This window comes from Podarcis liolepis (assembly GCF_965112155.1).
Source record: "Podarcis liolepis genome assembly, chromosome: 6".
Lineage (NCBI taxonomy): Eukaryota > Metazoa > Chordata > Lepidosauria > Squamata > Lacertidae > Podarcis > Podarcis liolepis.
This window is the reverse complement of record NC_139559.1, coordinates 37,865,977-37,892,628: the sequence shown is the minus strand read 5'-3', so window position 1 is coordinate 37,892,628 and position 26,652 is coordinate 37,865,977. Positions and strand designations below refer to the sequence as shown.

Genomic DNA, 26,652 nt, shown 5'->3' with positions numbered 1-26,652 from the left:
CGAACATCGAAAACCCGGAAGTGAATGCTTCTGTTTTCAAACGCGCCTCGGAAGTTGAACGGCTTCCGAGGAGTGTTTCTCAATTTTCCCCGTTGAACTTGCTGACAGCCCTTTGATCCTCAGTTTTCAGATGTTTCAGAAGTCAAATGGACTTCCGGAACGGATTACATTTGAAAACCAAGGTTCCACTGCATTTTATAAACTCCAGTTATCTTTCCAAGACAGCTTTGCTCAGTTAAAGTGTGGCCTGTTTCCCTAGGAAGTTTGATAGAGGCATACGTACTGTGACATTCGTTGGGGTTGCCATCTTCAGCGGCTCTCCATGGATGGTCATTGTAGAAAGCCGCACACTGTTCGCAGTTTGTTCCAGCAGTGTTGTGCTGGCACACACACTGTCCATTCACCTAGAAGATGCAAAGAAAGCTTTACTTTGCGGGTATCATAGATCAGCCTGCTCTTCTACGGTATGCTATGAATTCTCACATTGTGTCTCTTCTGATTGCGGGGAGGGACATATTCTTCTGCATTCGTGCCAAATCAGAGCACCTTATATCAGAAGCAAAAGAAAAGAAAAGACCATACTGATGATCCCTGGAACTCCCAGGGCTGAAAAGCTTATCAGAGTGAATACGGCTGCCATTTTAAAAAACCATACTGTGTAATCCCTCTTCTTTGTGTGTACTGCCTCTCACAGTTCAGGCTTAACTCTGAAGTTCCTGTCTGTAAACTCCTGTTCAGTCCAAGCTGCTCCAGGCCAGACAATAAAGGAAGCCATGTTGCTTTTATATCTAGATGCAAACCACCTATAAATCGAGGTGTGGGGGTGTGCTGAGGCACCCTCTCCCCCCTGCAAGAAGCCTGTCACTTTGTTTGGCTAATATTATTTGCACTCTCCTGGGCACAAAAGTAAGAGAAAACTCCCTCTCATCTGCCCTTTGCACACATTCCTCTGTGCCCCAATGGAGCCATATCCCATCTGAAGGGACCACAGAGACAGAGCATTATTTTCTTTCTCAAGTCCTTTTTGCTAGGCAGGGGTGATTCTGTCTCAGTTGCTCTTTCTTTTTCCCAGTCTTAGGTTCAGTTTGCCTCATTTCTGCAACAATGCATGTTCCTTTCAAGTCCACACAAAAATTAAAGCACATATTTGTGTGCATTTCTCCTCATGTTGTCTAATAATGCACATGCTTGCATTTTCTTTAATATAAGAATGCACTTTGGTACATTATTTTCACTAATATGTTCAAGTCTGAGGCACACTTTCTGCTTGCATGTGCCTTTTTGCAGGTGGTTTTTGCTTGGAAAACAGCTTTGCAACATTCCGAGAAGTGCACGTTTCAAACGGTTGCTGCGTTCTGCTGTGATTTGGTGTGAAGCGTGAAATGGTGGATAGGTTCGCCTCAAGATGTGAACAAAATGGTTTTCTCCACCATCCCCATTCTCTGCTTCTGCCCATTCTCCTCTCCAAGAGCTATGATGAGGAGCTATGATGTCTACAATGAGGAGGGAAAATGAGCTACAGAATGAAGGATGTGCAAAGGAGAACATGTACACCACTCTCTGTTCTGCCTTCCCTTTCAGCCCTCTGGGCAGCCCCAGAAGCCCAGTTAGAAAGAAGCTAGTAGCTGCCTTACTAAGCCCAAGGGCAGCTGGTCATTGACCTTTTAAAGATAGTCAGAAATGCAATTTGAAGCAAGCTGGTTGGCCTTAGTGCTATGCCAAATACCTTCTTTTTGTGGCTAAGGCAGAGAAGATGGCAAGACCTTTATCATCTCGGTCACTTGCACTCTGCATAATACAAGGAAACACTATCTGCTTTCCAAAAGCACAGAGGGTTTCTGGTGTATCGCTACAAACCTGTAAGGACAAATTTAACCGTCGAGAGAGGTCAGGTTGCAGAGCAGGCCTGCGAGAATCTAAGAATAGAACTGGGAAGAATAGAACTGATATACATAGATCTGTAGCAACCTTTCCCCGTCCTCACCCTCACCATAACATTGTGTCCTGCAGAAGCAGCGTCCAGGGCAGCACAGCGGTCTGCATGTCCATGGCAGAAGCAGCTCCCTTTCACTTGCATCTCATTCAAGGCATAGAAGGCACTGGGTGTGCGGTACCCCTGGTGCACAGGACGCGACAGCTGGGTGAAGTTGATTCTCAAGTTGGTGAATTGGCCCAGAACTTTTGGAGACAAGAGAAAGAGCAATGAAGGGAAACACAGACACAGTGAGATGGGACCTAAAGGCTTTAGCTCCTGGGACAAGGACCAAGTGAGAAAGGGAGATGTGAACTCCGTTGGATGTGGTTTTCCTCTTAATACATGGAAGTCCAAACAATATAACTGTTAGGTCCCAATAACCACATTTAACAAACTGAGCCCAGCATCAGCAACTGTGATCCTTGGGCAAGTGCCTGGGCCTCCCAGGACCAAACATCACTGGCACCTGCCAGGCCAGGTGGGCCTTAAAAAAGCACACACCACTTACCACCTGGCACTGAGGAGCACACCAAAAGTCTGAGTGAGGCTGTCAGGGCTGGAGTCAGATGAAGGTCAGCACAAAAGACACATGAACCTTAAATCACTTACCCCATTAGTATATGAAGGAGTCAAATTTATTTAAATAATTTTTACCCTGCTCTTTAGCTTAAAAGGCTCCCAGAGCAGCTTACAAAGCTCATTTCTAAGACCTGCCCTCAGGCTGATGATCTAAAAAATAGGACAAACAAGGGAAAGGGGATGCGGAAGGAGGAGCAGGAAAGTGAGCTCAGGCACTGGATTTTATAAACCATCCACTTGGGTGCCTAAACAAGTTCTGCTCCCTGAAATCCCCCAAAAGCTTCCCCTACCCCATCCCAGCAGACACAAATAATATGTACATACTGTTGATTTTTTGGCTTTGAGGTGTCCTCATCCCAGATGCAAGACCAATGGGGTTGAACTCAACCTTAGAAGAACAGAGGAGGAAGAAAAAGATGGCAGTCAAAGCATGAGATTTTCTATCCTGTCATTCTAAAAACTATCAACGGCACTTCCCAGTTAGGCAAATGCTTATTTACATTAGCACTAAAATGGCGATTTTGCACTGAATTACTGCTACAAGGAAGACTATAGTCTCTTCACCCACCAAAAGAGGGTTGTGTGATACTTTCTCCCTCCCCCCTCCCTCTCTTTGCCAAAAAGTGGCAGCAACAATTAAAATCCCATGAAACAGATTTAAACCACAATACTTTTTTTCCTTTTAAAGAAAGCCATAACACAAGCTCTCTTCATGCATTACTCACAAGGAAAAGCAGCACTGAAACAAAGCACTTGTGGGACTGCACATTAAACAAAGTTGTACAGCTCCTCCAGGCTGAATTATGTGAAAACTTCTGGAGTGAGAAGCCTTGTCTGGGTAGATTCCCTGCATGATTTAGAGCAGAGGTGGGGAACCTCCCCCGCCCCCAGGGCGGGCAGATCTGTCCCCTGCCCTACAGGCCAACTTTGATAAGTACGTGGGAAGACCTACCTGACAATCACCTGATGTTGCTATGATGTCAGATGATTGGCAAGTGGGTTGTCACACCCACCCGCCAACGTTTTCATTGAAACCGCTGTTGGAGGGAAAGCATCTCTAACACAGAATATCACCTCATTAATGTTACTCAACAGCTTCCCCACACACACCAGAGGGCAGTTTTTCCAAGTCAGGGGGTGGATTCCTGAGCTCCAGCATGTCTCTTAATAAATTGTCCCCAGAGACCTGAAGCCTTCTGTTCCCTAAAGCAGCTACATTGGAAGGAGCTACCAATTCTCCACAAAAAGGGCTTGCTGGACCCTCTGACATTGGTTGATCTGCACCTGGAAGAGTAGAAGGCAGGTGCCTTCACAGTGCAGCAAAGTCACTCTGGGGATGGCTGTTGTCAAACTAGTTAGGTCCTAGAAGTCTTAAGTCTTTTGAAATCCATTAAGCATCACATTTGCTATACCTTCCCCCCGTTCTGCGCTTGAGTCTGGATGTCCTGGCAACGCACATCCTTCCAGGTCTGAGGGAGACCTCTAGAGATCCGTGGAAACGAAGTGGCACAATCTGTGGACAAGTACTGATAAATCTTCCAGGATTTGCCAAAGTCTGTAGAGTGCTCAATCACCATGCCAGTGGGCAGAGGACTCTGGAGGGACAGAGGAAAAGAGGTATCAAAGCAGACTGGACTGGACATGCCAAAACAGAGGAAGATATACTTCGAAGGAACAGGCCATTTCTCCAAGGCAGAGCATGCAAACCATCCCAAGTGAAATCCCTAGTTCACATCTCTAGTTAAAAAGGCTCACATAAAAAGACTGGGAAGATCTCTGCCAAAGAAACAGATGACATGGGCTCAATGGACAAATAGTCAGACCTGACATAAGGGTCTTTCCAGTGCCCCTCAGTGTTATTGTGCTTCCTCCCCCATAAAATTAAAATTAACACATCACAATATACTTGGTGCAATTGTACATGGAACAAAAATGCTTAATGTTGTGCTTGATTCTGAACTTAACAATTGATTTTCTTCTTGAAAATCTGCAGTTTCTTTAATGTAGGTTTTTCCTCCTTTCCTTGTATCTTTTTGAAAACGTTAACAAACAATGAGTTGGAATTGGATGCAGCCTAAGCCAACAGATCAATAATAGTGTATGCCAGAGGTTTTCAACCATTTTGAATCCACAGCTCCTTGGTCAACTACATCCTTTCTGTGGCGCCCGTATGGGGCTCAGGAACCCAGTTATGTCACCCCTTACCTGCAGAGCTGGCAGCCTCTCACCCTTTTTCGAACACCGTTCCCTTGTGAGGTGTTCCCCCAACCTCTTCTTGGGAGTCCTCTGGGCACCTCTGCTGCCGCCCCTGCTCTCTGAGTTGCATCCCTCCCTGCCCGAAAGAGATGTGCCTCCTCACACTGCCCCACAGAGGCATAGGACTTGTCTGTCCATTCCCAAAAGCAAGGGCTGGTGGACTGGCTGGCTGGGCTCCCTTGCCCAACTTGCTTGCTTACTCTGATGCCGCCTCAGCTCCTGGCAACCAGCACCCCCTGACCAGCCCCAGAGGCACCATTCGCCTGCAGAGCTTGTAGCCAGGTCTGCTGCAACAAACAGCTACACAAGCCTTTGGGAGGCAGAGAAGCGAGAGGGCATCAGAAGAGAGAGGGAAGGAAAGAAGGAATGAGGGCAGTGTTGCCCGCGGCACTCCTGACCACCATTCAAGGCACTCCAGAGTGCCATGGCACACTGGTTGAAAACCACTGGTGCATGTAACATATCTGAAGTCCTGATAATATTCAGCTAAGCTTCCAAAGGCCATCTGAATTCAAGTTTATACCCCCAGTAAATACAGTGGTACCTCTGATTACATACTTAATTCATTCCAGAGGTCCGTTCTTAACCTGAAACTGTTCTTAACCTGAAGCACCACTTTAGCTAATGGGGCCTCCCACTGCTGCTGTGCCGCCGCCACGCGATTTCTGTTCTCATTCTGAAGCAAAGTTCTTAACCCAAGGCACTATTTCTGGGTTGGCAGAGTCTGTAATCTGAAGCGTATGTAACCTGAAGCGTATGTAACCTGAGGTACCACTGTAGTGTAAGAGTTATTATTCACATACCCTGAAATCCATCAGGATGCTATCAAGTTGGAACTTTTTATCCAAATCTAGTTGGAGAAAGACAGGATTCTCATCTAAAGAGACAGAAAAGAGCAGTTTTTAGAATAGCAGGTTGTGAAAACAAAATTGCAAACAGATTTTCCCATTAGTCAGGTCATCCATTTCCCCTTTGCATTTAATCCACTGAAACCCAAGCCCTGTTTGCTGAATCTACACAACCCTTGCCCCACTCAACTTATCATTACTATTCTGTGCTATCCAACCAAGACATTGTTCAGAGCACGTCCACACTGTTTGTTTGGTTTTCTTGAAGGCCCACTAAGCAAGGCAGAGGCTTACCATTCTTGGATTGCCACCAGCGCGTATTTCCTGCAGAAGAGAGGACATTTTCTACCTGGTGACTGTTGAATACATGAGGCTTTCTGGAATCACATCTGCAACATTTCATTTGCCACTAAAAAAGAACAAAAGGTGACTATCAGATTAGGGTGCCTAGGAAAAGGGATTTCCATGAGGCCAACACCTTGCTAAAGCTAAGCAGGTCAGTGTCTGGCCAATGCCTGGATAGAAGACATGGGGGGGGCGAGGTGTGATGGGCTTCTATGAGATATGTGGGATATAAACATAAAAACCTTTATTTCAATTTAAGTAAATTCAGAAGTCAGGTGCACGGCCATACAGTGCACCTTGGATAACCCAGAAAGGAAGAAACTGTTCACTTTGATTTTTTAAAAAAAAATTAAATAGAACTTTATTGAACAATCAACATCAACCTACACATCAATACACAATAATATAAAACATACAACCTACATACACATACTTTACAAAAAAGAAGAAAAAGGAGAAAACAAGAAGACAAAAGATGGAATAAATAAAATATACTTCCGATTATTCTCATTGTACTGTTTATTATTTTGTTATTTTACCCACAGTGCCTTGTTATTATTTTATTTTTTCAATTCTTTACAAAAAGTTCTATTATTTGTCACCAATATATTACAAGAATCACTCAAGGTCTGCCCGGAAATTTTTGTTATCACAACAATTTTTCAAGTACTCTTTAAATACTATCCATTCTTTATTCAACTTCTGCATCGAATATCCTCTAACTCTCCCTGTCATTTTTGCCAATTGCATGTATTCTATCATTTTTACCTGCCATTTGATTTTTGTGGGGAATTTGAATTAATAAACTTAGTGATGGTGGTGTCTCCTGTTGCTGCTGAGGACCCTCAAGGGTGCAAAGCAGGAGTGTTTGTTTCCTAGCTCTGATACCAGATATTGTTTTGATGTGGTAACGCCAGTGATTGAACCTAGAACTTCATGCAGGCAAAGCGTGGAATCTGCTATTGCACTGTGGAAACTTTTCCTTTTCATGTCCATTATTTTGTTAATGTATTTTTATTAAAGATTTTCTTGATTTACAAAGGTGTGTGCAATGTCTCTCTCTCATTTTTTTCCATTATAAAAATCAAAATTTCACCAAACTTTGGAGACAGAAGGTTGAGGACCACATACACACACAGAGAGAGAAGTGCACACAACCATATAAAAAAGCTTAAAACTGAACATAACAAAGGTGTCCCAAGAGTCCAAGTAAGGATGCCACTCAAACCTCAAGAAAAGGAGAGCGTAGTTTAATAGATCTTAGCACTTGGTGTATTTTTACTGTATTTTAACCAGCCGAGTTTCCTGGAACTGTTTTGCCTTGTTGCGTACCATCCTTGCCTGACTGATAAAGGGCAGTATAGTAATGTTTTAAATAAAATAAAAATCAATACCGATTAGGCACTATGTCCTTCTTCTTGGGTTGTTCAATATCTCTGAGATTACGTTACTGGAACTCTAGATTCAGGAGACCAATGCTAAGTAGATCTAAGAGCTGAAGCTATGCCAGATAGATTTGACATCCTTCTTCATGGGATGCTTTGGGGGTTAAAGTTTGTTACTTATTGGCCAAAAATATACTATAGCCCACTGTACAGTAGAGATAAAGGAAACTCTAGAGCAGCGGTTCTCAATCTGTGGGTCCCCAGATGTTGTTGGACTACAACTCTCATCATCGCTAAGCTCTGGCCTTGCTAGCTAGGGGTGATGGGAGTTGTAGTTCAACATTATCTGGGGACCCACAGGTTGAGAAAGGCTGCTCTAGAGTGTAAAGCCGGAATGGGGAGTCTCTCACGGTGTTGTTAGACTTCAACTCCCATCAGCCCCAGGTGGCATGGCCAATAGTCAGGGATGTGGGAATTGTAGTCCAGCAACATCAGGGGAGTCACGTGCTCCCTATCCCTGATGCGGAGAATGAGGTCCAAGGGCACGAGCAAAAGGGTAGGAGGACATGGGTTGTAACCACTGCTACACTCTGAAATTTGGACAGCTTGTCAAGAAATGTCAAGCTTGTCAAGAAACAGATTTTTAAAAACAAAAAACAGAACATGCCTTGAAGTTATAGAGCCACTTTACTAGTTGCCTAGTTTAAAGGATGACAGAGTAGAAAAAGAATGGGCTTCAGATCAAGGGGTGAACACCCACTGTTCAACTATGGTGAAAATTGACTTCTTTCCCCCAGTTTCACATGTGGCCACTTAGTATTTGCTCAACTTCAGATCCCCCTAAACACAAAGGAGAACAGTACATTCTGGCTCACCAGTTTATATCCTTTGTTTGGTACACAAGATTAAATTTGCACCTTCAATTTAATCAGAGAAGTCTTCAGACCGCCAAAAATGTCCCTGTGACAATATTTGCCATGCAGCAGAAGGTTAGCCACAAGTACCCAACTTTGCAGCGGTTGGTCAGGCTTTTGTGGCGGGATGTTTCATTTGGGCAAACAAAGGAACCTTTATCTAAATCTCAAGATAGTTTGAACCTAGACCCTTTAACACCCTCTCCCCCAAAAAAGAGTCAAGCAGAGGTTAGGCAGCTTCAGTCGGTGAAAGGTTACTGGGTGGAAAGTCAAGCCGAGCAAATGTCATCCCTCAGCTGGAGTGAGTAATTCAAGAAGCAGGCCAGGCCTGGATATCCCCTAATGGTTTTGTGCACAAATGGCTTAGAGAGACTTCAGTCCCAACTTGGCAAACAAATACTAAAAGATGACAGATCCGGTTAAGTCCTGACTCTTTAAAGATTTTTTTAAAAACAACAACAACCAGGCTATCTAGTGACTTAGCAGATGCCTATTTATTGATTATTACATTTTTATATCCTACCTTTCGTCCATGGAGCTCAAAGTTCTCCACCCATTTCATCTGCACAGCAACCCTGTGAGGTAGGGACTGAAACTGGCCCAAGGTCACACAGTGGGCCCTGCCTCCCCTCTAAAAAGAACTTTTTAGAGGGGAGGCAGAGGCAAACACCTGGAGGGTGCAGTTATAGAAGTCTATGGCCTTTACACAGGTGCAGAGGTTCAATATAATGGACCCTCAGCTCATTCATCATTGCTCAGCAATACCTGTTACAAGGTTCATATTTAGGACAGGAACCTTTCATCTAGCATACTCTTATCTAACCCAATCCGTTTTAATTTACTATCAAAGCTGCCCCAGTTCCCTCTGAACTCCATACCTATGACATGTCCCGCAATACTATGGAGTTTCCTGTAAGGAAAGACGGACTTCTGCTATAAACATATTTTTTTGCCACATTCTATGCACTGGAGCAGCAGTTCTCAACCTGTGGGTCCCCAGATGTTGTTGGACTACAACTCCCATCATCCCTGAGCTCTGGCCTTGCTAGCTAGGGGTGATATACCCCAGCATCCCCTACAACAAGGATAGCCAGCATAGTACTGTCCAAATGCTGCCACACTACAAATCCCACCATCCCTGACCATGCTGGCTGGAGCTAATGGGAGTTGGACTCTACAGTGTGTGGAGGGCACCATGTTGTCTACTCTGGTCCTATAATATCACAGAGGATGCTGGGATGCAACTCTTAGCTTGCACGTGGTCTTGATGATCCAGGGTTTTGTATGCTGTTTCCAGCATTCCAGCACGATGTGCAATGAGCTCAAAAATGTGCAGGTACCATCCAGCACAGCCTCCAATGCTTCATCTCTTCCTCTGGTGCCAGCAGCTTTCACCTGGCCACAGGTGAAACACAGACCGGCTGGAGGAAATGGAGCAGGACAATAGCTGAAGATTGCTCCCATCACTGGTTCCTCCTTACAGTTTTAAACCCCTGCTCCTGCCATTGTTGTATGAGTTTCCCTCAAGGAAACGTGAATAAGGTATGTACTGAAACACCAAGGGAGATTGTCCTTCTCCCAGGCTCTCTCAGAAAGATGGAACCCTTTAAAATCTTGCCTGTTTTTGCTTAGCACAATATACTGTGCAAAAAGTTTGCTAGAATTCCAGCAGGACCTTGCGTTCCCTCAAATCAAGATCATGCTAATGCCAGATGTGCTGCCTACCAAGTTTGGATGCCTCCATGCCGAGACACTGAAACACTTGGGCCCTGAAATAATCATTTCATGTGGCAACCCACCACAGTGTCGAAATTGTGCTCTTTTTCAATATTTGGGGAGGCTAAAATTAACACTGGGGGCAGACGCATGGGACGTTTGCTTTCTTGAGCAAGCTGTGTAACCTTTCCACTGCTTTGGAGGGTATTTTCTGTCCATTGTTGAAACTGCAGCTTTCATGAGGAGGTGTGTGTCTCAAAGTTCCTCTGGGAAGATAGGGTCCCTGCCCCAGAAACTAAAACTATGGATTTTATTTTGGCTGAACTGAAGGTCACCCTGCTTTGGAAGATCTCTACCAAGCGCTTTGGCTGCCAGATATAATGGACACATCACAATTGGGAAGGCTGACATTTGACAGAAATGCACAAATCCCTTACTCGCCACTTATTCGGGGTCAAGTGTGGCTGTGGCTAAATGAACAGGGCACAATCTCTATGATCAAGAATATAGGCTTATGAAGGGTAGGCTCAGGAAACAGTATTCCCACTGTACTGAGGCTATGGGACACAGGAATTGAGGGCAAGAGGATCAAGGAGGTGAAACAACTCAAACTGTGGAGGGCTCAGTAGCCTAACCACAGAGGCCACAGAAAGTTGTGTTTTTCTTGCAGCTGACCAGGAAGGAGAGGACATGAAGCTGCCGGCTAGTCCCCTTGCCAGGAACAGAGAAGCAAGGGCCTACTCATGAGAAAAATGGTGGAGATCTCCTGAACCAATGTCCTCTACTCTTCCCTATCACCAGGAGATAAGGAATAGTGGGGAACATTTGTCAACTTCTTTCATTCTGTTGCCTTTGGTAACCAGTTGGAACCAAGAGATCCCATGGGAAGGGTGCACTATAATATCTCACTCATTGCCTATTCAGTCCTTTACATTGCCTATTTTCTCTCCAAGTGTTTGCCTAACCCAGAGATGGGGCACCTGGCACCCTCCAGATGTTACTGGGCTCCAACTCCTATCAGCCAGTGGCCATGGATGACAGGAGCTGTGGTCCACAGGTTCTCCACCTCAGATTTAACCTATGATTAGAAGAACTGCACAGTGCACTTGAGCCTCATGCCAGGCTATTTGTTTCTCCTATGCAAATTTATAGACCTAGCAGTAACACTCCTACCAGCCTACTTTTAGGAGTGAGGAACCTTTGGTCCTTCAGATGCTGCTGACCTACAACACCCATCAGCCCTAGCAAACATGGCCAGGGTGAAAACGTATTCATGCTCATGCAGGTACCTTGACCCTAGGTTGTATGTCCAGTTCAGTTGTAGTTCAGCAGCACGCAGAGGGTGAGGTTCCCCACACCCACTCTAGATCCATGTTTTCAGGACAGGCTTGAGTGTTGAACCTAAATTCAAGGGAAAGCAATCAGGGGAAGGGAGATATGGGAGACGGAAATGGCATGGAGAAGGAGGGCTTCCCCCAGGCCCCAAACCTCCCCAGTTGCAAATCACAGCTCTAATTTGCAGTGCGGGGGGGGGGGGGCAACAACCAGGCTTTAAAGATCTGAAAGTGATGTAAAAGGCTTGGTTTTCAAAGGTTATAAATTCCACGCATAGAGTCCACTTCTGAATAGGGGGAAAACTGTGAAAAAGTATTCTTGTTCATGCAGGTACCTTAATTCTAGGTTGTATGTCCAGCTGAGCAGATAAATGTCTGTGAGGTGATGAGTCAGAACCATCAAGACAGTTAGATCATCATGCTTGCAGCAAGGAGTGGATTACCATGGACAGATCCATGGAATTCATCCAGCTCCACCCTCATAATTCACTACTTTGTCTTCCAGCTGAATGTTGGGCCCCTATTTTTTTTCTTTTGCATTGAGATAACACTGCATCATAAGATACATAGTCTTAGAGCAAGTTCAACACTGAGCAAGTTGCATGGCTGCATATTTTGCCCCATTCACCCCCAGCACTTTGGTCTGACCGGGATTCAGGTTCTTTTTCTATAAAGGTGGACATGGATTGGACAGCCCTTCAAATAGAGGAACTTTCAAAAGGAGGGCTCTGCGGGGCATATAGCCATGCTCCCCAGCATCTGAGATGTAAATAAATTGGGCAGGGGGTGAAAGAGAGCTCTGTGGGGTTTCACCAGTTTTTACACTGTCCCTTTAAGAGCAATTTGAGCTGCAGCAATTTAGCCTGTGATAATATTTAGCTCCATGCTATGAAAAGACTCCAGGGCTGATTTTCTATATATCAGATGCCAGCAAAAAGCCCAGGAGGGACAGACTAGGCCAGGGTTGTTGCTGTTGTTGTTCTTTTCTGGCTAGCTGGCAAATCAACTGCTGTGGTACTGCAAAATAGGCAGCCAAGAGGAAAGCATATTTTAAAGAACAAACAAACGTCCTGTGTAAAAATGTGGCAAAGGAATACCCAGTAAGGTAAGAACATTTCAGGAAAAGCTGAAATTCCTGAAAGCCAGACATGAAGCAGCAGAACTATACTCAGGATAAAACAGCAGGGCTGTACCCCCAATTTGGCTGAATACCAAACCAAACTGGGGCTCTTCCCAATTAAACCCTAATTAAACATGCAGTCAAGCAGTGAGGAGAGAGGCAGGAGGAGGAATGAATGCAAGCAGCTTTAGTCCAAGTCCAAAGTTCATACAAGCTCCTTATAGCAGTTTTATGTGTGACTGTTTGGGTGCTTTTTGCATTATGTGCCTCTCTGTAGCAGATCACTTGCATTATAATGCAAGGCAAATAGCTGAGCTGCTGCAAAAAACACTCACCCCCACCCACATTGTGCACTTCCACAGAGGCCTGTTTCCTCAGATGAACTTGCACATTGTTTATCCCAGTGACCTTGGAAATGAAGGAAGGTCATTCGCCTCAAGGAGAGAATATTAAGTTGACTTAGTGAGTAAATATATGTATAGTCTCTCCAGTTAATGGAACATGTGGGTGCATATTAAACCAAAGGCGGAATTGCAACATCTCAGCAAAGCTACCTTGCTTCCTCTAGCATGAGAAAGCCCATGTGTAAACCTTGGTGCTTGGTTGGGGCACTTCATGGTCACGTATTTGGCCTTATCTCTCAATCCCAGCCTGTCAATAACCAGCTTCTCAAATTGAAGTTTTCTATGGCCTTACATTTGTGCTATTAATGGAACTATTCACTGTTGGCTTCAATGTGTCAGGGAGGAGCTGGGATGCTACTTAAGACTTTCAGAAAAAGAGAGTGTGAAAAGATCTATCAAGAATTGGCAGGATCTGGACTGTGAGGAATTATATTTCAGCCCAGAGCAAGGTCATCCATTAAAGCTGGGTTACACAATACTCTTTTTATATGCCTAAGTCCAGTGAAAATATAGCATCAAGTCGCATCATACAAGACAGCTCCAAAAATAGAGCTCTCAGATACTTTGCATCTCTGTGAAGAAAGGGGAGTGTTGGCCAAGAATGCCATCCAGGGTGTCAAAGATGATGTTATATTATCCCATTAATTCCCTCCTCATAGCTACCATTGCTTTTTTTTAAAAAAAAAGTCAAGGTACTAACTAGTTTCCCAGCATGCATGTTTATTATAAAACGTGTGTACTGTCATGCACACATACTTTTTGCTGAACAGAAAATTATATCCCTGTAGGAAAAATGTCATGTGGCAACAAAAGCAGTTCTCACTGTATGAAATGGACAGAGGCAAGAGAGAAAATTACACACAAGATTTCCAGGAAATTGATACTAGCCCCAGGAATGTACAATATCTGCTCAACCCTGAATATAGCTGGGTGCTTATAAAGTGATACTGAGTAATTTGAAATATTCTTTCAGTGATAAGCATGAATTCCTAAAAGCTCAACATAACAAATGGCAGAAGTCTCTCCCCCCCCCCCGCCAAATATATCATGAGGTGCTGGAGTTCTTAGGCTGGAGCATGAGAGAAACAGTTATTGCTGTGCAAAATGTATAGCCATGTTTCTTTGTTCACCTGCTGTCAGCCAAAACTGCAAAACCAAGCAGTGAGTGAACAGGAACCATTCTAACAGGAACCTCTTAAACACTCCACCACTCCTGCATTCTATCAATGACATGTTGCAGAATACTCCTGCAAATAAACAACAGTCCAGAGGGACCCCCTGATCCAACCTTGGGGAACCTATGGCCTTCCAGATGTTGTGGGACTCCAGCTCCCCTTAGCCCCAGTGAGCACGGCCAATGGCCAGGGGTGGTAGGGGTCTACAAATGTAGTCCAGCTACAGATGGAAGACTACAAGCTCCCTATTGTCCTCTAGTTCTAGATCTAGTTCCATGTTGTCACTGTCAGAGGAGCCATGCCTCTGAATATGAGCAGCTGGGAATCACAGGTGGGCAGGATGCTGTTGCACTCATGTCCTGCTTGCAGGTGCCCCATTGGCAACTGGTTGGCCCCTGTGGGAACAAGATGCTGGACCAGATGGGCCACTGGCCTGATCCAGCAGGCTATGCTTATGTTCACCAACTATACACCATGCATTCTTGGTTATTCCACTACCGTAAAAAAGATTAAACTTCCTGACACATACCTGTAGCCACACAGTCTCGTCTCAGCCCCACCTTGAAACATATCGCTCATGCACAGTGCCTGTGGAAAACTTATTTTGCAGCTTTGGCATGCCCATTTAGAGATACTGCCTCTAACACAGTGATGTTGACAAGGCCTCACTTAAATTAGAAGAATGAGCTTGGCCCGTTCCCAGTATGTTGCACAGAGAATGGGGAAACAGCCTGTAATCTTAACTCAAGTACCTTTAAAAATGCTGGAATTGATCTTAACTCTGCATGCCGTAATGATTTCAGCTCCGTCTGGAACCAATCCCATGAGGGCCCTGTTATGCGATTTATAGGCTGACATTTTTAAGAGATGCCGTGCAAGGACACAAGCGCCGTCCTTTCAAGAGCAATGGACTGTATAAATCAAGCTGTTTAAATCAACATTATACCATTTAGTTTGCTGCTTTCCCCTGATTAAAAGCCAGATTTACCAGCTGATCTAATAATCAAGTTAACAGCATATGCCTTAAACAAACATATACGAGGCAGGAGCATTTGAGGGCAGCAGGAAATTAGTAACAGTGCACACTTTGTGTATGTAAACCGCTAATCAATGTGCCAGAGTGGAATGACTCACACAGTACATACTGTAACAGTGCATGCATATATAGTCACCATATGAACTTTGAAAGGTAAATTTGCTTGGTATCAGGCTTAAAAACAGCCATATCTTAACCCAAAGACTTTGCTAGGTGTGTGAGGCACCTCAGAAGGGCTTCGCCCTGAAAGGTAGCATGGCATTATCTGAAGTAAAATAAGTCATACAGCTGCAAAGGATGGGACTTAAATAAGGAGAAAGGTAGCAGTCCTGATTCCCTGCAAAGTATCAACTTAGGTTCAGTCACGCTGCATGAGGTGAGGCATCACCGCTGCCCCATCCTCCAGCTGCAGTGGTGCTGCCACTCTCTGGGACCACTCTCCGGCACACTTGCACCTGCCACTGCTGCCAACTTGGTGCCCCCCCCCCCGCAACCTATGTGCTCTGTCACAGTTCTGGTGAACAGCAGTGCCACCACAGCCAGGAGGGGCACCAGGACAGCTTAAGTGCCTGAAGGTCTTTTGAAAAACCAGCCTATCTTAATATTATCATTTATACACATAAGTTGTTACCAGTTTTTCAGTTCCTTCAGACAACTGTTCTGCTCAGGATGGCCCTGTGTCCTCTTTTAGAGAGGGCAGCCCTCTGTTTGTAAGAGCTGTCCAATCCAAATCCAATTTAATGTATAGATAAAGAACCATAAGAAGTGAGAGCAGGGGCATTGAAATTGACCATCAGCTGAGCTTTCAGTACTGGGCAACTGACTGAACATGCAGAAAAGATCCCCAATCACAATCTCTCCACTATGGTGAGATTCATTCTATTTAAATTATAGTAATATTTCTAAATATACATCTATACATATCAATTAGCACAGGCAAATTTTATGCAAAACTGTTTTCTCTTTTCTCCTCTTTTATTGGTGATGTTTAAGAGACACACCCACCCACTCACAAATAGTTTCACCTATTTTCATCTCTCTGACTACAACTCAAAAGTCAATCCTGTGCTTATCACGTTCATACCCCATCACCCTTCCAAGAAGCTCAGGGTAGCATAACATTTTCCCCTTACAGAAACAAGTACAACTGAGAACAAACTGAGTTTGTGACTCGCCAAAGGTCTCCCTCTGAGTTTAATGGCTAAGCAGACTTTTGAAGCAGTGCTCAGTTTATATTTCGGTTGCTATTTTTTTATATTGTTTTACAGTTTTTAACTGCTGTATCAATTTGTTAATCGTATAACATGATTTTCGCTTTAATTGTCATATTTACCTTATTTTTTTAGTTGTTGCTTTATTAACATAGTTTTATAGACTGATTGTTTTACTATGATTTGTTGATTGTTCTATGAGATTTATGCTGTATTTGTGATGTTCTATTATGTTCTGTCATGTTATCGTAAGCTGCTTTGGGATTCATTTGAATGAAAAGTAGCATAGATATATAATCAATCACTCAACGAATCCCTCATCATCCACATCCAACCACAGCAAGTCCAATCAGCAAATTCTACCCAATGCCAAAAGCAGCTTTTGGTGTGTACCCTAGTATTTTCCCTGACTGGACAGAATCTGAAGAATTAGTAGCAAGTTGCAATCAAAATCTAGAGAGTGGTGCTGCTTGAATCTGATGAAGCAATCACCCTAACTCCTATTTCATTTGGCAAACGTGCAAGGGCTCGTCTCAGAGACTTGTTCACTCAGCCTTTTCTCCCCCTTCTTCATAAGAAACTTGGGGTGGGGGGGACTGATCAAGCAACAGATTGGAGAAAGCACAACACACCAGCCAGCCATTCTTATGTGAATGCTGGGCTGAACAGTGCTGTCTCCTTACCACTCCAAAGAAACACACATGAAGATTATGGGCTTCTGCAGAAGACCAACAGCCTTAACAGATGACAAACGGAAAGGCCAGGAAATGCCGGCAAGGATTTGAACTGTACAGGTTACAGCACATCCCTGTAAAAAGGTGATGCAAGCAAGGAATGCCCTAGTGGAAAGGTTTGTTGCTGTTACTGGAAGCTCCCAATTCTGTGCTCTGGAGTATGCCAGTTGAAGCCATGTTTTCCCACAAAACAAGTGAAACTTGAAAAGGCCTTCAGAATATCCCTATCTGCATGCCTCAGTTCAATAGTCATGAAATGGAAATATTAATAACCTATATGAGGTTTCATGAGACACAGGTTTGTTTGTTTGTTTTTTTATAAAAGTGGGTGTTTAAAATGTTTCAAATGTTTGTTATCTCTGGATAATATCCAGCAAAATTGACACCCACAAATTTGTGGCTTCTGGAGAGGCTGGAGAAATTGAGGTTGCTTTCACCCAGCTCTGACATTACATTTTTTTTTAAGATTCTGCCCTTACTTCAAGCACCTTAGGGCAGTGCACATGCCCCCCCCCCCGCCCTTCTCGTGTTTTCTTTTCACAATAACCCAGCAAAGAGGGTCAGACTGAGAAAGAGTGACTGACCTAGGGTCACCCACTGAGCTTCATGGCTGTGTGGGGATCAAAACCCAGCTCTTCCCAGTCTTAGACCAACAATCTAACCACTATACCATTCTGACTTATGATAAAAGCCAAGGAAGAAGAACAAATATGAATAGTTGCTTAATAGCTATGTATAGTACCACCTCTACCAGTCTTGAAAAGTTGCTGTAACTCTTTTGCCGTAACTCACCTGGTTTTTTTATGATTTATATTCTTGTCCTCAGCCTGTTTACTCAGAAGTAGGTTCCACTGAGTTCCATAGGACTTGTTTCTGAGTAAGCAGGCTTAGGGCAGTAACCAGGGGTCAGCAACCTAAGGCCCATGGGCTGAGAGTGGCCCACGGAGGTCGTTTGACCAGCCCACAAGCTGCTCCCAAACCGAGCCACCGGCTCACGTGCTGCGCTAAACCAGCGCAAGGCGGAATGGGGGCTCGCTTCCGCGGCGCCAGAAGTCACATCTGTGCAGATGCCGGAAACACACACACACACACACACACACACACACACACACACAATCCAGCCCACATAGGGATCTCTGCAGGACCGATCCAGCCCAGGCAAGATAAACCTTGCCGATCCCTGGGCAGTAACTGAAGTATGTTAGGCCCCACAGACAGTACCTGACACTTTCCTTGGCTTACCGTGTGTGTGTGTGTGTGTGTGTGTGTGTACACACGGACATAGTTCTCTTATCCTGCCATATCTCAGATGATAAAAGCATCTTCTCACTCTTTGTGATTATCGTGTATTAATAGCCCCCTCACTGCCAGGCAAGATAATGGTGAGAGAGTCTGATGTCCTTGACCTAATGCAAACAGCACTCTTAATAACCAAGGCCTCTCATATAATAAACGCTGAGGAAAGTTAGACTGGCGAGTTCATGTATAAGCCTCCAAGATTATCTGCCTCACCATAAAAAACTGGAACTGTGGAAGGCACTTCACATAAAGATTGAAAATGGAATATTTCAACCAGCCTCTTAGCTGTTTTCCCTCCCTGCCGCTGAAACTATCCAAAATGCTATCATACTGTAATATTTTAATGCTCCCACCACTATTTGAAAGACGGTCAGAGGCACCATGCCTATTACAGAGGCACCATTACAGCAGGTACCAGAAGGAGGTTAATTAAATGATTTCAGTCAGCTCGATGATCTGCCCCCAGAGCTGCCACTTTTTTCTGGGAGGGCTCTCATCCCTTTAACCCTAACCCTAAGTAGTTAGAGTGCTGAGTGGAGACTGAAGAGACCTGTGTTCAAATCCCTGTTCAGCCACAATCCACACTGAATGCCCCTGTGCCAGCCGGTACTTCTCAGCCTAAAATCTACCTCACAGGGTTGTTGTGAAGATAAAATAAGGGAGATTTTTATCCCACTCCTTATTGCATTGGGGTGAGTCACAACAATTTAACACATAATACACAATAAAAACAAATTCACTTTAAGTTATAGCCAGCTACCGTTTAAACTGGATGTTTGACTGGTTTTTACTACTCTCTAAGATTAGAAACTGCTTTAAAAACCTTTGTTAAAAAGTGCAGTTAAAAGGTTTTTTTCCTTAATTAAGGAGCAGAACAGACAGAATTTCAACTGAAGAACACCTCCTCATGACTCTGTGTGCTAGAAAAAACATCACCAGTTAAACCTCTGCCTGTCCCATGGCTGTTAAATGCATAGCAGCCTTGCCACTGGCAACCTTGGCAACACATTTTTATTGACCCAGAATGAGAAAGAGATGGAAAATAATGTAGGATTCTAATAGGACCCAAGATTTATCTCTTGGCAAGCCAGAGTCTGAGGTCAAGCACCTCCAAATCACTGATCAGGATAAATGCCCCCTTTTGCATAATTTGCAATTGTGGAAGTGGAGGCTGCACTTTGCCTAGACCTGGGTGAGAGGCTGCCTCTGTGGGGGTACAAAGTATAAAGGTTAGAGGGAATCACAGCCAAAGCAAAGGCAGCAGACGAGAGGCTCGGGATTGGAGTGCTTCCATCAGCACGGAACTTACCAGGATTGCAAAAGACTCTGGGACACAAAACACACACTTTGGGACACTTCTCTGATTGGCACCAGACTCAGACAGTGCACATTGGCCAGCAGGGCAGAGTGTGAGGAAAGCAAGCAAGCTAATGCAGCCCCTCCTCCCATACCCTGTGCAGAGGTTGCAAAGGGGGGGAAAAGGGACTTTAAAACTTTTCCACCGTTTGGCACAAAAGTGAAGAACGTGATACACAGCCTCATTAACAGTACACCAGGAAGCTTGGGGCCCAAAACAAGGAGGAAGGGCAGATGGATGATGAAACTGTTGCCACTTTGTCTTCACAGCACTGACCTATTAAACTGCAGAGCTGATACAGAGCAAGTGGCTGGTGCATGCCAAGTCGGAAGACGGTTGCCATGTCCCAGTCCTCTCAAATCCAGGGGGCATCATTTTGCGTGCAAAATGGAAATGTACCTGGTGGAATTCTTCATTTCATGGAAAAAGTGGTTTCTCTCCTATTGATCTACAGTCGTACCTTGGAGTTAAGTACTTAATTCATTCCAGAGGTCTGTTCTTAACCTGAAACTGCTCTTAACCTCAAGCACCACTTTAGCTAATGATTTCTGTTCTCATCCTGAAGCAAAGTTCTTAACCCAAGGTACTATTTCTGAGTTAGCGGAGTCTGTAACCTGAAGCTTATGTAACCCAAGGTACCACTGTATCACTGAGAGCACAGAAAAGTGTGTGTGTTTGGGAGACCAAATTTGAAGGTAACATCCAGACAGTTCCTATTATGAGTCATCTTTAGTGCTGAATGTGAGCACAATCAGTGCCAGATTTACGTATAAACTAAACAAGCTATAGCTTAGGGCCCCACTCTCTTGGGGGCCCCCAAAAAATTTAAAGGGGAAAAACTGGATGCACATTTCCAAAATCAAAGATAAAAAACAAATAAAATAAAACCTACATACAGCAACAGTGTTTTGTGTTGTAAAGGCCCCTATGATGTAACTAATAGGTTCCACCTGCTAGCCTGCTCCCTAAAATATCACTGGTTTGCTCATTTCTATATATAGGGTACCATATAGCATATATTCAACACAAAAAACAGCGACAATTTGTTGTTGACAAAGGACAGCTGGACATATAAAGGGCCCCATTATCTTCAGTAGCTTAGGACGTCACCAAACCTACATCTGGCCCTGAGCACAATACTGACCTGCCGTGGTGATCAAATTCCTTGTAAACTACCTGGGTATTACTGCACAAAAATTCTTCTCATGCACAAAGGTAAAACAAGTTTGCCTTCTCAGCCACAGATGGGCCATGACCGCAACATTTGATTCAGGCCTCCTTAGAAACACCTCATAACTCTGCCTTCCTGTTGTATCCATTTTTAACCATATATCCCTGTGAGCCAATACATGCTCAGAGAAAAAACTAGAGTTGCTATCAACACAGTTTCATTTTCCACCAATAACATTTTGTCCACTTGTTTGGCACTTAATCAAAATAAAAGGCAAGAGAATTATTGGGTTAGCTGGTGACATGGAATAACAGTGGTGGCAGGGGAATACAATGGACAGCCCCTAAACACAGGTAAAGGTTTTATAGCCTTGGTGAGATCATCTGATTTTCTCAAGGTGCAAGACTCCACAAATGCATGGCCTTGTTTACACAGGGCCCTAGTACATAATTTATCCATGCCGTGGGGCACAGGAACAAGCTTTAGACTTACAAGCTTTACCCTACCATACTCTAGCATTTAATGAAAACTGGGGCTTTTTTCTAGAAACAACAATGTAATTACCTGTAGTTCCTTTTTATGAAGCCCACCCACCATAAAAATGGTAAGGAGTAGATTATGCATGTAGCCCCTGCACATGTAGAGACTTACAGAGGCTTGGGTTCTCATTAACTGTGAGCCATTGTATGATTTCAAGGTGCCTTCCAATGTCCCACTGCATAGCTGTCACATGTGAACCAGCCCTGTGTGATCCATACATGATGATCTGTTGGACTCTTAAGAATGCACACACAGACTTATTCAGTGGCAGATTAATAGGAAACCAACAGAAACAGGCTGCTTAGAAAGTGAGACACCAAGACTCCTATAGCTCCAGCTCCACCCACCTTAGGAAAAGGGAAGAGATAGGTGATGATAGATAGATAGATGATAGATAGATAGATAGATAGATAGATGATAGATAGATAGATATAGATGTAAATTGACCAATGTTTAATGGATTAGCTCTTTTAACTGCTGAAGTTGACACAGCGAGGCATCAATAAAGATACTGATAGGGTTGCCATTTTTTTTCCTAGCAGAAATCCTATGTCTTGATGAGACCATCACCTGCCATCTGAATTTTTGTTTGTGGCGACCAGAGAGAGTGCTATTATAACGCCCTTTTCAAAGAAGGCCCACCTAAAGACCTCACTGCTATCATTCAAGTGCCATGGGAAAACATTTCTAATTTCCCAGGCTTTCCAGAACTGCTAATGTAAGCATTCTCTAACTCAGACCTGCTTGATACTATCTCCTTGAATGAGCCATTTTAGTTTCCATTTGCTAAATCTGTTTGCACACATTATTTATTTATTTTTAAATTACAACTCTGTTGGGTATCCTGAGAACATAAATTTATTTGGAATGTGCAGGATATAAATTACGTAATTATTATTTTTGCGAAAAACCACCTCTGTGCTCATAGGCCCTAAATCAAGAAACTCCTACAGGTAAAAATTGAATGTCTCTGACATTCAATGAGCAAGGGCAAAACACACAAACAAAAAGATATGAATACATGAGGAGTTAACATGAGGAGACTAAATTTCCCCTGATGCCGAGGCACATAGGGACTGACCAAATAAGGGCACCAATCAAAGCAGAAAAGACATACAGAACATGTTGCTTGTTGCAACATGTAACTTGGCCCCTGTCAGATGTGTTATGGAGGAGAACTGAAGCCTATGGGAAATATCTAATGTTTTTACTCCTTGCCTTTAAGCCTGATTAAAATTCTGATACTTCTCTGCAACCAGGCATTGCATATTCTGGGAAGTTGAGGAGGCCCCTTAGTGTTTAAATACTGCAATTTCTGTTCAGCGGTGAACACGAAATGACAGCCAATGTACCTTTCCTGTGCAAATAAAAGCTACTTATGCCATACATACTTCCCCATATGGAGTGCAGTAAGTTTCCGGTTGGACAAGTCCACAGGTAGAGGAGGCTTTCAAGTGATGGATTCTTCCTACCAGAAGGTCTCGCACAGGTGGGTAACAAGCCCCATGTGAGCAGGTAGACTGGGCAGCCAGGAGGTGTGGTGAAGCTAGAATGAAACAAGAACCAAATTTCAGTTAATAAAGACAAAAGGAGATTAAAAAATCATCATAGCAACGTAGAACCTGCTGGTTTCCCAGAAGCCGTCAGAGATAACGTAACAGCTGGTGTAGTATGGTTGTGAATTACCGGTAACTAGAAATTAGAAGCAATTATGTGAAATCTCACTTCCTGCTGTGGACTCAATGGCATCAAGGTGGTCACTCAGACGCCCATCCTGGGAGTAAGCCCCAGTTGACTAAACAGGGCTTACTTCTGATTAGACATGTACAGGACTGGGCACATTTGCCCCTCATCTGCAATATGTACAGGTCTCTTCAATACTGACCACCTTAAAGGGTTGTTGTAAGGATTACTGAGATAATGTATCTACCTTAAATACTCAAAAGCACTATTTATGCTATTATGTCAAACAGCCACCGATCTTTTTAACTGATACGAGTAATATGCTGATCATTCATAGATTCATAAAATTGTAAGCATTGGAAGGGACCCTCAGGTTCATCTAGTCCAACTCCTGAAATGCAGGAATATTTCACTTGAATCCATGGCCCTGAGATTAATAGTCTCATGCTCTACCAACTGAACTATCCCTCTGAGTGTTCTCTTGCGTGTTTTCACCACAGTAACCTCACAGCCCCTTTCCCCCTCCTGGTAAAAAAAGGTAAAGGGCAAAGGACCCCTGGACAGTTAAGTCCAGTCAAAGGCAACTATGGGGTTGCGGCGCTCATCTAGCTTTCTGGCCGAGGGAGCTGGTGTTTGTCCACAGACAGCTTCCCAGGTCATGTGGCCAGCATGACTAAACTGCTCCTGGCACAACACTGTGGTGGAAACCAGAGCGCACGGAAACACCGTTTACCTTCCCGCCGCAGCAGTACCTATTTATCTACTTGCACTGGCGTGCTTTCAAACTGCTAGGTTGGCAAGAGCTGGGACAGAGCAACAGGAGCTCACCTCGCTGCAGGGAATCGAACCTCTGACCTTCTGATTGGCAAGCCCAAGAGGCTCAGTGGTTTAGACCACAGCACCACCCGCGTCCCCCTCCTGGTAAGCAGCAGCGACTCACCTGCCAGGAGGTCAGGTAAGCGCCTCTGCCCTGCTACACAGTCTGCTACCGCAGTACATCTATACTTTCTGCCCCAGCCTACTACTCAGTAGCATATTTTGATTTTGGCAGATACCAAGGTTGGGGTTGTCCCTATCTTAACACCAAGTACTTATTGTGAGTGGTCTTTAGTAGAATGCATACAATTTTTAACCAGTTTCAGTTAGAGATTATATCCAACCATCTTGGACAAGTGATTTCACCTCTGTGCTGTTCACGAAAAACAAATCTCAAAGACTTCATTTTCTTTTCGGTAGATGCATGCTTAGAATGCCAACACTTACCCAGGAAAAAAAGAAATATCCACATGATGCTGAGATTTCGCAAAGTTAAAAATTCACCTGAAATGAATGTAAAGCATAAATTCAGTGGCACAGATGAAGACACAGAAAAGGACAATCCCTCAACCCATTAACTTATCTCTGATTACCAGCTTTGCACCACTGGTCTGCAATTATGCCATTTCACTGTGGTTGCATCTGCAATGTAAAGAAGTGCAAACTCAATGCAGAAGGAAGCAGATGGAAGGGATAAAATGCACATTGTCACACAGGCCTCCTCTAGCCAAGACAGCTATCTAGTCCCTTCAGTGGTGGAGACAGCTTTGTGCAAGATAGATAGACAGACAGACAGACAGACAGACAGACAGACAGACAGACAGATAGATACAGTGCTTTGGGGGGGCATATCCCTAAACATCTTGTGGGTTTGGCCTCATTGAGGGGCAGTATTTCAATATGAGTAGGAAAATGAGAGTATCCCTAAACATTTTTTCAGAAAAAAGCACTTGATAGACAGATAGACAGACAAGCACATATATATAACACAAATGCCTTCTTCATGGCAGTGAATGGGGAAATGCAGTCATGGAAAAACTGTCAGCTGCCTGGGAACGTATCAGCATTAACCCCCTTTAAATTCAGAAACAATGATTTATGAGACACAGCTCATTCCTAACGCTGAAGATGCAAATGGAACAATAGGATCAGTAATAAAAGTTTTCTGTAGTGCTGACTGTGCATTCAGTTGCACTTTGACATACATCTAATATAAGACTGACAGTGCAATTCATATGGCTCACATCTGCATTTCTGTGCACCCTATGCAAAACTAGGCCAAAGTTATGCACAGCCTAATATTCACTGCCCAGCTTGCTCGTGTGAGAGACTGATTCTAAAATGTGGCTATTTCAAAGATGCCCTCTTTAGCTTAGGGACATAATAGCTTCTTCTCAGTTCACCTTTTGCCTATTTGCATTTGCATAAAACCTCTTTGAATACATAAAAGATAAGACTCTCTCCGAAGCACTAATCAACTGCAGCTGAGTTCTTTCATTCTATTCTCTCTGGGGAACAAAAAAACCTCCTAAATTTCCACATGGACTTTGGAGAACCTTATTTTTCAGAGACTGACTAATTTGCTGCCTCTGAAGCTCTCTTTTACAAATCAGTCTACAAACACATGGCAAACAGATAACTCTTAATTGTCAATCGACACAGCAAGCAAGCTACTTTCTCAACTTTTACCTGCAGCGTGTGCTATTGTTCCCAGCGTTTATCTTTATTTTATTTTATTTTTATTTTTGTCTACTTCATTCTGGATAGCAAAATCCCCCTTAACCTTTCTGGAAATGTTGCAAGCATCCTAGAATAACTGATTCAAAACTTGACTAAACAATGCAAGCTTTGTAACTAAATCCTCACAATCACGAATCGACAGCCTGCTAGAAGCACAATAGCAGTTTCTCAACTAAAATACAGAATTCCGTTGTGCCACAGAAGCTGTGCCAAGTGGGATAATGTACAGCTCCCAATCCCACACTCTGTAGAACATACCTGCTTCTTCTCTGGGATTTTTCCTCCTCTTGCTCGCTGGGGTCAACATGAATCCCACACCTGGCCTCTTGTGCTTTCAATCTCCGATTTTAAACACGCCTCACCTGGGGAAGTAAGCTGTTGTGGGTGTAGTAATAATGATACAAGGAGTGATTCAATGATCTCTTCAGACAGACACACCCATTTACAATATAACTCATTATACCTCCTAGACAATGAGCACATGTTTATTCACCGATGTGAACTATGGATTTTTTCATCCACTAAGAAAAGGACATAAATTCAAGAAAATATGTCACAGTAACTTTTAAAACAGCAGGAAGAGAGCAGTTTGGTTTTGCTTTGTTGTACCCATAAGTAAGGGAATCCATAACTCCAAAGTAAATCTTTTCAAAAGAATATTGGTTTTCTAAAACCACCCAAGAGATGGAGGAATTTGGTGCAGTTAGGATTAATTCACACTTTCCAGAATGCAGAGCTTTCCTTCTAAAGTCACACTTCTCAAAATGCAGTTCTGCATTATACAAAAATGTGTCTGTTAGGGGAATATGTACAATAAATTGCACATATTAGTGAAAATATGCATTATATTAGGGAGAACTGCTTATATAAACAGGAGAAATTTGAACAAAAAGGCTGGTGAATTTTCAGGATGGGGGAAGTTTTCAATAAAATAAAATAAAATCACAAGCTGAGGCAGAAATGTGGAAAACTGAATCTAAGACTGGAAAGATGAGAAAGTGAAAGAAAAGAAAA

At 43.6% G+C, this 26,652-nt stretch overlaps 1 protein-coding gene across 1 annotated transcript in view; it reads right to left on the bottom strand.

Moving 5' to 3' along the window:
- Positions 1–26,652, bottom strand: part of LAMB3 (laminin subunit beta 3) — a 56,966-nt gene that overhangs the window by 26,468 nt on the left and 3,846 nt on the right. Inside the window, exons 3-11 of the mRNA XM_083508816.1 lie at positions 25,897–26,013; positions 24,346–24,402; positions 22,791–22,945; positions 5,953–6,067; positions 5,614–5,687; positions 3,967–4,149; positions 2,879–2,942; positions 1,991–2,178; positions 284–404 (exon numbers count right to left, since the gene is read on the bottom strand). Of these exons, the coding sequence (XP_083364942.1) occupies positions 284–404; positions 1,991–2,178; positions 2,879–2,942; positions 3,967–4,149; positions 5,614–5,687; positions 5,953–6,067; positions 22,791–22,945; positions 24,346–24,402; positions 25,897–25,945 (1,006 nt within the window). The 5' untranslated portion in view covers positions 25,946–26,013. The remainder of the gene's footprint in view (positions 1–283; positions 405–1,990; positions 2,179–2,878; positions 2,943–3,966; positions 4,150–5,613; positions 5,688–5,952; positions 6,068–22,790; positions 22,946–24,345; positions 24,403–25,896; positions 26,014–26,652) is intronic.